The sequence below is a fragment of the Thalassophryne amazonica genome, chromosome 10 (assembly GCF_902500255.1).
Source record: "Thalassophryne amazonica chromosome 10, fThaAma1.1, whole genome shotgun sequence".
Taxonomy (NCBI): domain Eukaryota; kingdom Metazoa; phylum Chordata; class Actinopteri; order Batrachoidiformes; family Batrachoididae; genus Thalassophryne; species Thalassophryne amazonica.
This window is the reverse complement of record NC_047112.1, coordinates 45,261,080-45,274,630: the sequence shown is the minus strand read 5'-3', so window position 1 is coordinate 45,274,630 and position 13,551 is coordinate 45,261,080. Positions and strand designations below refer to the sequence as shown.

General features: G+C 40.7%; 1 protein-coding gene across 1 annotated transcript in view; it reads right to left on the bottom strand.

Moving 5' to 3' along the window:
• LOC117518100 (neuronal growth regulator 1-like) overlaps positions 1-13,551 on the bottom strand; it is a 469,907-nt gene that overhangs the window by 321,828 nt on the left and 134,528 nt on the right. Inside the window, exon 5 of the mRNA XM_034179163.1 lies at positions 372-497. Coding sequence (XP_034035054.1) covers positions 372-497 — 126 coding nt within the window. The remainder of the gene's footprint in view (positions 1-371; positions 498-13,551) is intronic.

Sequence of the window (13,551 nt, the reverse complement as noted above, 5' to 3'; positions counted from 1 at the left end):
GTCCTCTAATGCATTCTGATTTCATTACTTATACTGACTCATCATCCATGGCCCACTCTAAAAGTACACTAAAGACTCACTCTCTCCATATTGTATATCCACATCGATTTATTATTACATCTACCTGCTCCCTCCTCCCTCACCTCTTCCTATCATGGCCCATCCATCTGTCATTTCATCCATTTGTCCACCAATTCATCATTTCATTTTTCCCTCATTTCATATATTCATCTGCCATACAAATTAGTTCAATCCTCCTCCTCCTTTCTTCGCTTTCTCTGTGAGTTATGGGGCCCACCCTTGTTCCATCCATCTGCCCATACCTGTTTCATCCATTAGCATAGGTAAGTGAAGAGAAGAAATTAACTCACCTAATGGGGTTATGTGTCTCCAGGAAATGGTTGGCTCAGGTTTCCCACTGGCAGTACAGATGAGTGACACATTACTGCCCTCATTTACCGTGATATCTGAAGAAATGTCATATATCTTGGGAGGAACTGTAAAAAAGAAGGTAAGGTAAGGTTAGTGTTTGAACTGTGCAACCTTTGTTCCACCCTGTAATATCACTGAATTTCAAGAGCGAATCAGACTAATTTCTTCTGCAAACAAGAGATGATCTTACACAATGAGAAGTGAACTGCGCACAAGATCTAAATTAAGGTTTACATCACAAGTAGAACCACAACACAGCCAGGCACTCATTTTCTACAGCCTTATTTCACATGTGAGGAGTTAAAGCAGGTAATATCCTCCGGTACTGAAAAATAAAGCCAAAGCATAAGTACCAAAAACTGTAGGATCCATGAATGACCACTTGATGCTGGCTTACTCTCCATAGATGTCCATGTTAAAATGCCCAATTTTAGACCAGAACACACACACACACACACACACACACACACACACACACACACACACACACACACACACACACACACACACACACACACACACACACACACACACCACTCGTTTGTATAAGCCATATTAAGACTGAAAGTTCTAAATAATTCTGGACATGGTGATAGTGTGCCAGCTCCAGTTGATGCCAGGTACCAAAGGCCACTAGCAGTGGCTGATAGCTGCATTGGACTTGACCATGTTTGTCATTTCTGAGCATTGTGTGATACATTTTTGAGAGAATATGGCTTACTGTGTGACAACAGACCTTCTTAGCAGAATATGCTCTGGTATTTCCATTGAGTAAAATTTTAATATTTGATTTCATATTAATGTTAGAACAATTAACACTAATTAACGGGCATTGACGGCTTGGTGATTATAGGACCACTGATGGTGTATTCTGGTCATATGTTTTAACTTGAGTACCACGCTCGTAGAGCACAAACATCCGGCAACACTAGTTTCAAATTCCACAAATTTTTACCTTGGGAAAAATGTTCAAGGTCAAAGTACTGTTAGAAGTGGCTTTTCAAAATACAGATCAAAAGGACTTTTCAATGTTAAAATCAAATATCCACTAAATCCGTAATACAGATCAGAAGTAGATAATAAAGGATTATTAAAAGAGTGCGAGGTCTGTATGGGAAATTATCAGACTGAGGTATAAATGCAAAAGTACCATACGAAAAACACCAAGGTCTGATACTCCTGTATAGACCAAGCAAGCAAGGTTAATAATTAATTTATTATATGGCTATTATATATATAAACATGCAAACCTATGATATCACGTGAATATGAAAGCTGCTGATGGTTTTGGGCTCATAGTCAAACCTATTTGCCTTCTTCACCTCCATGAAGATCTTGCCAACAGATGGTCCAGTCATAGGCCATGAGAAGCGCTAGGGGGTGTTAGAGCGCCCCTTGGATTTGTCATAGCACCCCATACCACCCCCAAGAAAATAATTCCTCATTTATTATTTTAATTTAATTTCATCCCATGCTTTTGAGGCCTTGTCTACACTGAAACTGAACTTCTCCTATACAATCTTTTTCTTTGTAAATTTCAAAAAGTGTTCCATTCAAGAAATACCTCCATTCTCACAGGTCCTGTGAAACCACATGAAAATGTTGTAGTACACATGCCAGGCCTGTATGTAGTGTTGTAATGCTTCTACAAAAAATGGAGAAGAAGACGTGGAGCTAAAACTTTAGAAACCGGCTCACGGATGAAATAAAGTCTTTTAATCTGACCTGCTGCCAGGATTAATCATCATAGATGAAAACTGTTCTCATTACACCCTTGTTTTTGAATATGACGTCTGGAAATGTGTTAATTCCTTATTACGGAAGTTACTTATTAAGGGTTTTTTTTTTAAGTGTTTTTTTAAAGAAGTCCATCAGTGTCTCTCTGCTCTGGGTTAGGGTTAGAGTTTTTCATCTGTAAGATGCCAGCACTTTGTCCCACCACCAACAAGAAGAAAAAAAAAAGCTAAATTAGACTGTTAAATTACACTGTTAACATGTTTTCCACAGTAAGACACTTCTGGCGTTTTCAGATTTCCGTGAATAGTGTTGTATGGCTGGGGGGCCTGGCTGCCTTTTTGTTTCTGTCTTTTGTTTTTCCTTCCAGGTGGCTTGCATTTGGGACTGAGTGGCTGTGTTGCTGAGGTTATCAGGACCTCACCCTGATCACCTGCGGCTCGTCAGGACTCACAGCTGAGGTGCATCTATATGGATTGGAACATGGTGGCATTTAAGACTGGAGTATACAGTGTGTATTTGCCAGAGACTCGACCTTGTGACCAGACGGGTGAGATCGTCGTCTCGGGAGCCATCTCATCATCAGTGGATGCAGAGAACGTCCAGGGTTTGATGCACGGTCTGTGAAAGAGGAGGGGGTGAGGTCTCACGCTCGTCAGCACACTTCCTGAGGTACGTTAGATTTTGTGACAAACATTTATACAGTCAGTAAATGTGGTGTCCCTCACACCTTTTTATATTGAGCTGTATGTTAGTCATGTATCGGCTTCCACTGCAGTGGAGTTCTGTGAACTGGATGTTCCATGCCTGCAGGCTGGGAAGCTGATTAGTAATCAAGCCAGGAAGTGTTTGCTGTTTGTACACCTTTAAGTGTTCTCTCTGTGTGTAGAGTGTGGACTCACATAATGGTTCCTTCTTTCACAGACTCGGTTTGTTGCGGCCACCTGGGGGGTGTCGGCGGGGTCCTTGGGTCTGAACAGCTTCTGGCTCCGGACCGTTAGCGCTGCTGGGAGCGCACCACGCCAGACCGCACTTTCTTTTGTTATTTTTTGTATCACTGTTATGTATTAAATTCAGTTAGCCTTTGTACCGTGCTCTGCTTATTTCATATTGGGTCCTTCAAACGCTGGTCGGTTCTCCGAGCTGCATCCGACACATAACAAATAGATCAATATTTCGCATTTGTAGTCCCCTTTTCACCTTCCAAAGTCTCCTCTTCCTCAGTGGGGGTGCAGATACAACCTGTCATCTATTATTTTTTTGTCGTTTAAACATGATTTATGTCACAGTCAATCACATCAGTTGATGCTCAATATCACAGTGACAGGCCGCTCAGCCATTCACAATGCATCTTGCTTAAACCTATCTCATGCACTGAGATAATGGTGAAACGTCCAGCATGAGCATGATATCACAGATCCATTGTCACTGTGTCAGAGGATTTATCTGTATTACCCTGTTATCATGGCTGTTAGACCCCCTTCAGATGACCACAGTGCATGTTAGCGCATTATGGAGACATGCTGACGTGCAGTGCCTGTGATCATGGTGAAACGTCCAGCATGAGCATGACATCACAGATCCATTGTCAGTCCACCTCATGTGTCAGATGATTTATCTGTATTATCACGTTATCATGGCTGGTAGACCCTGTCCAGACAGCCGCAGTGCATATCAGTGCTTCACGGAAATGCGCTGGCTCGCTGTGACACACAGTGCATTAGGTGTGATTGTGCAATGTTCATGACTCATGCACATAATGACTGCATGCCACAGACTTTGCACATTGCAATATTTCCTTTGCGCACTCTGAACAGGATGCAGGATGGGGTCCGGCTCGTCAGTGGCACAACTGGGACATGCTGACACAATCAGACTGCTCCAAATGGTGGTGGCTGCCATTTCAGATGCCATTTGCTATGCCATTCGTGGAAGCAGTCACACAGCAGTACAATTTCCATATGAATATTCTCCAGTTCAAATGCAGCACGACAACAGTCTGCCTGTGCTCTACATTTTTACTGGCTGTGCCAATTTGGCGAGTTTTCCAAAGTGCCACATGAATGCTGTCCGAGGATGCAGCTCAAATTCAGTATGACTGTACGTCGAATTGCACAAATGATGTTCGAATGTCAATTCATACGGCAGTGAGAATGCAGTATGACTGCAACTCAAGCGCCATTCGTATGTTTTCCAGCATGAGTGACACACGGATGTGCCGACTGCTGTAGAAATGCTGTACGAGGTGTTTCAGTGAAGTTTGAATGCAGCACGAATTGCACGAATGTTATTCGAATGTTCGTACAACATTGTGCAGTCCGTACTTTAGTGTGACGGTGTATCAGATTTGAACCAAAGTAAACCTGTTAACTTTAGCTAACTTGGTAACTACCTATGAGACAGAGGCATTATTGTGCTTCATTCTTCACATCCAAGTTATGCAGTCTTGCCTACGATCCAACTTTTTACCCATTTACCGTAGGCCTGCACAATATGAGGAAAACCATAGCTGTGTGATGAGCTGACATAGGTTCCGGCTTTTCCATTTCCCCTGACATGCCACAGTTTGACAAAAAACACAATTGTTGAACTTTTACTAGCCTCCCACTTGATTCACTGTAAAACAATGATTGCCAGTACTACGGGGTCAAATTGTACCTCCTGTCATGGTGTGTACAAATAGCCAGTCTTTTGTGATGTGTTTATTGCACATGCTCATATCACAGTGACGATGAAAATGCAAGTAATTGTGCAGCACTAATTTATGAGTTGGCTGGTAGTTAGGTGGAGTCAGGTGCCGCCAACATGGTGACATCTAGAACCACACCATTTGAACTTCAAAAAAACCTGTGGATGATGTCACAGAGGGTTTGTGCAGTATATATGCATTCTATAGATAAAAAACAATAATGTGCACCAAGGTTGTGACACTTAGAAGTTACACAAGCCCCCTGAAACATTGGCAAATGTACAACATGCTCTTCCAAATGAGATTTAGCAACACCATATAATCATATACGAACTACAAGTACAGGTAACACAAGTGACGCAGCTTCACTTTTCATCATACGCAGTGAACTACCAACAATGTGAACAATTTCACCAAATTTTGAACAGAACCACACTTGTCATGTAGCTAAAATGCTTTCCAAATACATGTAGAACTGGCCAAGACAACTAGGCTACATACTGGGGCTCCAACAAATGATTATTTTCATAACCATTTCATCTGATAATTCTTTTTTCAACTAAGTGATTGTGAACTTCATTCTATACTTTTAACAAGATGGCAACCCAAACTACTCGTTACTGGCAGGCTCAGCAAATGACAAAGTCTGCTCTAGTCTTTATTCATCTCTATTGTAATTGCTAGCAATATCTGTTGGGTAATATGTTTGTTTTTCATTCACTAGTCTTACCAACCACAAAGCGTACAATTGGCTGAGTTGTTACTTCACACAGAGAAACAACTTTCCAGGAGAACAACACCAGATGTTTTTCTTTGTTTGTTTGCTTGTTCCCCCCTGTTGTGTGACAGACTTTGAGAGATGGGTGGTGATTCACAGGCCTGACACTGGCTACACACTATGTGGTTAAACTACAAAGGTTCCTTAAAAAGGGTACTTTTCAAAAAGATGAGCTCACAGTCCCTACTGGACATCACTTAACAATCATAACTGGTAAGGTTCTGAGCACTTAAATCCAGCATGGGCTTTGGTCTGTAAAAGCTCCAGTATTTTAAACAGTTCACAGACACATGCAGCCACTCAAAATCATTTAAAAAAAAAAAAAAAAAAAAAAAAAAAAGCACAGCTATTTTACTCGCCAAAATTTGCTCCTATGATGGAGTTTTACTGCAGTAGGCCATTAACAGTAACTTCAATTACAGGAAGGCCCATGAGTGTTTGGACAGTGAAACAATCTTTATAGTTTTGCTTCTAAACACGACCACAATGGAGCTGAAATGAAACGATTCCCATGTGTTTGTACATAGTGTAGACTTTCAGGGTTGAACAAAATACTGCATTAACTGTTTATGAATGACAACCATAATTAGACACAGTCCCTCTATATTAGAGCCTGTAAATAATTGGATAAACTAACTATAAGGGTTATTGTTTTCATACACCTCATTATTTTTACAGTCAGTTTTCATTAGACAAGAAAGAGGATGGATACGTGAACATTTCCAGGTCAGTGATTATTCCTGTAATTCTCAAAAAGTGATTGTGCAAGGAGTGGATGAGTGAGGGAAGTTACCAACGTAACTTTGTGACAGTTATAGGCTTCGGCTGCTGTGACAGGAAAAACTGCACAGTTCAACTTTTGTCTGTTGTATTATCAGCTATACAGCTTCATGGAGGCGTGGCACACACCGATTTTATGAAAAATGATATGAAATTACAGCTGCAGTTTGACAGAAGACATATGGGAGAGTTGAGCCTAGATGTATCTCTTTTCATGTATAAAAATCCTTATCTCTTCTACCAAGTTGGATCAAGCCTGTTGAAGAATATGGTGAAGTCCATGCCTCAAAGAATTCAAGTCATTATAAAAGCCAGAGGAGGGGCAACGAAATACTGATTATGATTATTATTTATTATTTTTTTGGTCTGGTCAACTTCTTAATTTTAACTCAACACTGACTAAGTTTCTTTGATACTGAGATAAGGACGATCACTTGCATTGACATTTATGTCAGCTGTGACACTTTGGCCATGCACCAAAGTGAGTAATACTGTATTTATTTATTTTTTTCTATTCAGGAGGGCTTTTTTGAGGTGCAACTTACTGTCTGGAAATACAGTAGTTTTGAGAAGTGGGAATGGAAAGGTAGTTTGCCTGGTTGCCACCAAGGTACCAAGGAGGTTCCATGGAAGTGTGGCACCTCAGAGTTGATTTGTTTGAGGTATGTTTCACAAAGACAGAATCTTCAGCTCTGGAGCAAAAACGGTTTTGTGTCTTGTCCATGAGTTCTTTATTTACAATGAAGTAACAAACCTGGATGATGATCCTTCAAATGTGATTCCATAATTTTTTGCCAGAGTTGACATGTCAGACATTTTCATCTCTTGTCACTGCGGAGAAGCAGGGAGCTTAACAGGCAAAGAGTTGGGCTACCAACATGTAGACCTGGTTTTGATTCCTCATTTGGGAGCGTCAGCAGCGATTCACCAATTATCTCCTCGTTTCTGCTTAAAACTGACTTTAGAATGATTTAAGAGGTTTTACTTTGACATCTGATGGTTAATAGTCACATTATTCGCTTTGATGGCTTTGGGTGGAGCGAATCAGACTCAGAGAGATAAACCCAGATGTGCTGCTGTCACGCTCTGATCGGGTCCCCGTCTTTTATTATGAAATAATGCTGAATTTAAGTGGAAATGATTGTTGTAAAAAAGCTTCAGATATCTGTCGCTGAGATAGATGATGACTGGAGTGCAGTTTTAAGCAGAAACAAGGTGATAATTGTTGAATTGCTGCTGATGCTCCAAAATGATGCATATGCCATGAAGGTGGGGGGACAGATTTTTAGTAGGGGGGTGTTCAGTCGGCGACACCGGCACCAACAGGCCTCAGGGCCTGTAATGACTTATTTCTTCTTGTTCCCTTGACGGCATGAAAAAGACAAGTTGGCCAGAAAATGTCTTGATTGGTTTCTATTTAGAACTCTACCTGGAGTCACATCATTGCTGTTGTCATTTAAATTCTGCCCACTGGCATCTATTTCCTCACTTTATTCATTAACAGTAAAGATCCTGCTCAGAACACATGACTGATGTATTCCCATTGCAAAATAACTGAAAAGCAGTAGAAGATAGCACCACAACACAAATGCATTTATGGGAAATAACTCTACATTAAAACCAATTTGATTCCCCCCAGATGGAGGATATTGCACCTTTACAAAATGCCACTGTCATGTGTCACTCGACCCTCATTGGCTGAAAGACAACATTTTATTGACTAACAACTGGCACAATTACAGCCAGTATTGGCCAAACCTATCAAAGACGTAACCTCCCAATGATAATAGCGAATGAGAAAACAATGAGAGAACATGTTCACCCTTCTGTTTTGAGGGGCAAGAACCATTTCTGATTAATAGATGTGGATCTAAATAAGATGAAATGGCAGACTTTAGCTATGAGGGGTGTGATGGTAATGTTGAATTGAGGTTATTGCTTGTCAGACTCCTGTGTTTACTTGCTGTAGGAACCAAATGTTGACATATCTCCTCAGCGTATGATGGCACAAAATTGAAAATGCTGGGGTTGTCTACTGATTTTATCTCACCTTGGCAGGGGCTGTGAGGTTTACCCCCACTTCAGATGAAGAGGCCTCAGTTTTTAAAGTCAGAACAACTGTACTTCAGTTTCTTCACAGCGTAAATCACCACAAGCTCCAACAAAGAACAACAAACAAGATAGAAACAAATTGCAGGAACTAGAACAACAGATCAATATATAACTGTCAAACTGTAAAAGAGATTTGACTTTTCTCATTTGATGGGCTGTATGTGATTGATTGCATACTACACAATTGTACAGTACAGTACAGTAAACTGTGCTTAAAAGTAACTGCAGCAAGCAATTACCACAACATTCAAATCTCTGCAATGCCCAGAATTCAATTCTTGCAAGCTAGCAACTTGAGTAAGAGAAAAAGACACTTGTGCATCAATTAAGACATAAATAAACCATAAAATTAAAAATCAGGTCTTTAAACCTGCAATTATAAATGCATTTATTAAACTGATCATTAATTTAAAGCTGAAACAAAACAAGGAATTATGATACACTATAATTAATTATATGTATTTTTTAAATAACATTTATGTTAAATAACTGACTTAAAACCTATTACCCACATTTTATTAGTTTTGATTATTGGCAATAAAAATAAATAAAACAAAGTACAGGCTGAATTCCAATGTTTTGAAAGAACACATGCCATCAACTCTTGTCTTTGTCTCAATCATAAGCTTTGTCTCAATCCGCAAAGACATAATGCCACGCCTTCTGTCCTTTTCAATATTTCTCCATCAGCACTCTCAGAGCAAATACGCCTCTCTCTGTGCTCTTTCTCAGCATGAAACCATATTGCTGCTTGCACATCTTCACCTGTTTTATCAGCCAAACTTCCAGTGTAATGTTGCAGTAGTTCTATAATGAAGCTTCTCATTTTAAACATTCATTCATAATTGGCTAATCAATAACAGTTTTAAAGTCAAATAGGAAGCAGCTTGTCACCCCTTGAGCCATAAAGCCCCCACCAATAGGAAACATGCACAGACATTTAAAAATGTCAGTTCTAACTCACTTACGCCCACTTTGATGCTGCCTCCACCACGGCACTGCCACCAGTTGGTCCCTGTCTGCCACCTGGGGGGTAGGCTCCTCGCACCTGCTTTCATCCAATGGCAGGATCCAAGATCTATATAACACTAGATCTATTATAAAGGGGACCTCCATCAATGACTGTTCTATTATAATGGATTTAATTATTAACCTTACTTTTGCTTACAAGTAGAACCTCTCTTGCCCAAAACCTCATGCTCTGGTTGATCACCTTCATGTCTGTGTAGTTACTGCAGCTCTGCACATCAACCTTATTTTTTTTTTTAAACTGGCACCAGTCCATTTCTTGTCCACACCTCAGGCATCCTCTTACTTTGTAAGATTTTGTGAAACAATCTGGAGTTAAAACTTCCACTGTCATTGCTAAGCATCTACATGTGTCCAGGGATATGTCATCCATACCCACTGCCTTTCCACATTTCAGCCTCTATTTGGCTGTCCTTATGTCATCCTTACTAATCCCTTGCACTTAATTATTTAATCCATACATAACACACAGCCTTGTCTCCATCTCATTTTCTTCATTCATCAACTCCTCAAAATACTCCATTCACCTCCTCAACACATGCTTGTTACTTGTCAGCACATTTCCATCAGCATGCTTTATCACCCAAACCTGCTGCATAACCTTTCCAACTCGTTCCTTCTGTCAAACCAATTGGTACAAGTCCTTCCGTAGTGTTCAACTTCACGTACAGATCGCTATACACCAGTGGTTTTCAAACTGTGAGGCACCCCCCCAGGTGGGGCATGCCAGAATACTTTGGGGGAGGTGCAAGGGATGGATATTGAGAACTGGTTCTTCTTGAGAATTGTTTAGAAATGATTCGATCCAACAACATCAATAGCCTTTTTGCTTAATGAGTCCCTTATTGGTCTTTCAGAGCGGCCGTTGAATTTGAGGGTGTTTTATCGGGAAAATGATCATTTCTTTACATTGATTGCAGACCCTGAAGCTTCTGCAGCAGCTGTTCTTGAAGCTTGAAGCAACGAAGCAGTGCCCCGACCCACTGCTTCATTGGTTCATTGCTTCGCTGCTTTTCAGAAGTGGCAAGTCTGCTTCTTAACCCTTCTCAAAGCCATTTAAAAATGTCAATTGTGAGTCACTTTGTGCAGATTGAAGTCACTAACTGGTACTCTTGTCTTGTTTCAGGCAAGAAACGAGAATCGTCCTACACTCCATTCTCACAGCTCCAAACGCTGCGCCGCTCTCTGCCATATCAAGTTAGAGTCCAGTCAGAATTAATAACTTCAAAGGGAATTACCATCTTAAATCAAATGACACTGCTTTCCAAACATTGTAATGAACAACAAACTACAACAGACTAAAATGTTTTTTCTGCCAAAATGAGACGTCCTGCATTATTTATGAATTACATTGATGTTGACTTGCAGCACAGCCGGCTGCAAGAGCTCAGCTCAGAGGTGTGGAGTGACATTCATGCCATTAATGTCTGAAAGGAAATGCTTTTGAGAAAACTACAGATTTTGTTTATTTTGATTTATGTCCAGAGATCAAGGATCCAGTGACCATTTTCATATTTATTTACTTTAAGACTCATTAAAATGTTATTGACATAGAAAATCTGTAAAGCCTACTTTTACTACACAGAAAATTCAGCAGGAGGTTTTGATAAGGGAATCGATAAGGAATCAGATAGATAAGCGGAATCGATAATAGCATCAACAGCGATAAAATCCTGTCAATATCCGTCCCTGTTTGAATGAATATTATTCATGTTAAAATATGTTAGTTATGCCAAATACTTTTAAAAACAGAGATGTTTAAATGTTTTTTTTTAAAAAAACAATGTTTAAAATATGACAAAAGGTAAAAATAGATTAATAGAATGTTCTTTAAAAACATGTTTAAAATGTTTACAAAGGCTGAAAAATGTGTAAATGCATAGACAGTTCCTTAAAAACACAAATACTTTTAAATTGTGTTTAAGATGTGTAAAAGAATGAAAAGAAACACGAAGATGTTGAAATTGGGTGTATGTGTGTCGGTGGTGGGGCGCTGCTAATCATTTTTTCTCTGAGGAGGGCTCTCCCACACTTTTTCAAACTCCTGCTATAGACCATTTAGTTTGTTATGTGGGCCGCTGAAGAGGAGGTACTGCTGGCCCACCACCACCAGAGGGTGCCCTGCTTGGAGTGCGGGCTCCAAGCACGAGAGGGCTCCAGACCCAGAAGAAGTGACAGCTGTCACTCATCCTCAGCACCAGCTGTCACTCATTCATCATCATCACCATCACCATAAAGGCCGGACTGCAACTCCACCTCCTCGCCGAGAAATCAACTACCGAAGAGGTCATTTTCTCTGCTGACTCGAAACGTTGAGTAATAATCTGAACTTCTTTTGCAGCCGTTTTCCTGTGGTGCTTGCCTTATCTGTGGGATTGGCGTTTGGTGTGATCAGCGACGGCTTCGCCTCACACCCCAAACCAGATAAGTGGTTAAACAGGAGCTGCACGAGTGTGTGATTGGAGGTGGAGGTGCTCCCTCCTAACTGAGTGCAGACTGTGGATTACTGAGTGTGCGAATTCACACTCATCCATCCTGTCTTTGTTTTCTGCCAGCAGTACCAGGGTCGACAGCCGAAGACAGAGGCCACCTGGGGACTCGGGACTTGGCGGCTCCGGTGTTCTTCAGGCCGTTGGTGGTGGAAGCCGTGTGGGACGCGGCTCATCTCTCGTCGGGGGTCTTCTATCTTCGAGCCTGCCCACACGTCACCTGGTGTTAATTGACTATACATATCTTGTGTGTTTAGTTGTGTGTTGTCACAACATTAAATTGTTTACTTATTGGCTTATTCATTGTCCGTTCCTTTGCGCCCCCTGTTGTGGGTCCGTGCTACGACACCTTCCCAACATAGTTAACCTCTTTATTTGCACTCTTCAGCTTACAGCACATCTCCTTTTGCTTCCAATTTTTTCTAACAATCCCAAATGCCAGTCTCTTAATACTTAATCCTGCTTCCACTACCAAATCTCGAAGCATCCTTCTTTCCTGATGTCACACCCTTTCTAGCTATCTCCTTCACAACTTCTACAGTGGTCGACCAGCATGCCATCCTCCATCCAGTGCCTGTCTCATTTCCTCCCTGAAATTCAAATTTTCTCTAATGTAGATCATAATGGGGGGGTTCTCTGGGATTAAAGTTTGTAGTTTTAAAAAGCAAGAACTTTTAACCACAAGTGAAGTGACAGATAATTGTGTTTTCAATTAATTGTTAATTGTGTCACTGGTTGAATTAGTGTGTGTATGTGTGTGTGTGTGTGTGTGTGTGAGAGAGAGAGAGAGAGAGAGAGAGAGAAACAGAACATCTTAAATGAATGTGAATATAGAGGTCATAGGCCTAGGTCAAGTATGTAGAGGTCAAGGCCATGGATGGTGCAATCGTTGCCATGTTTATTTTAATTATGTCTAGTTTATTTTTAGGTGATGTCATAATATATTAAAAACATGTGAAAGTCCAAGGACGTGAATCCTCACTGTATTCACCATATCTGGTGCATGCTCAGCTTGTGGTTACTCCATCTGTGCTGCATCTGAGAGATTTTATGAGATAAACATTTCATTTCCTACACAAGAATCTGGAACAGTGGCAGATTTTGTTTTAGTCACACACAAAATGCGTATGCTGGAGGAAAGCTTAGGTTACATGTAATTTTTCTACAGAAATATTCATCCCTGCTGTGAAAAATCATTTAAATGTTACTACGTGAACCCTCACTTGCAATATCCTTGGTTACCACATTACCTGAAAAGCTTGCAACCACATTACAATTAGTTTTATCTGTATTTTTCCTCTCAGTGCTGTATGTCAACCCTCTTGCGCCTCCTCCACCTCTCGAAGCATCTCAGATGTTGTGACAGTGCTGCTCATACAACACAACATCATTACGCTTCCACTGACACCGAGACATCTAGCTTGTTGTTTTCTTTATGTGCTAATTCATTAACGATGCTGATTGCCATGTTTGCCCATTCCAATCTAATTTCTTCTTCTCTGGCCCTG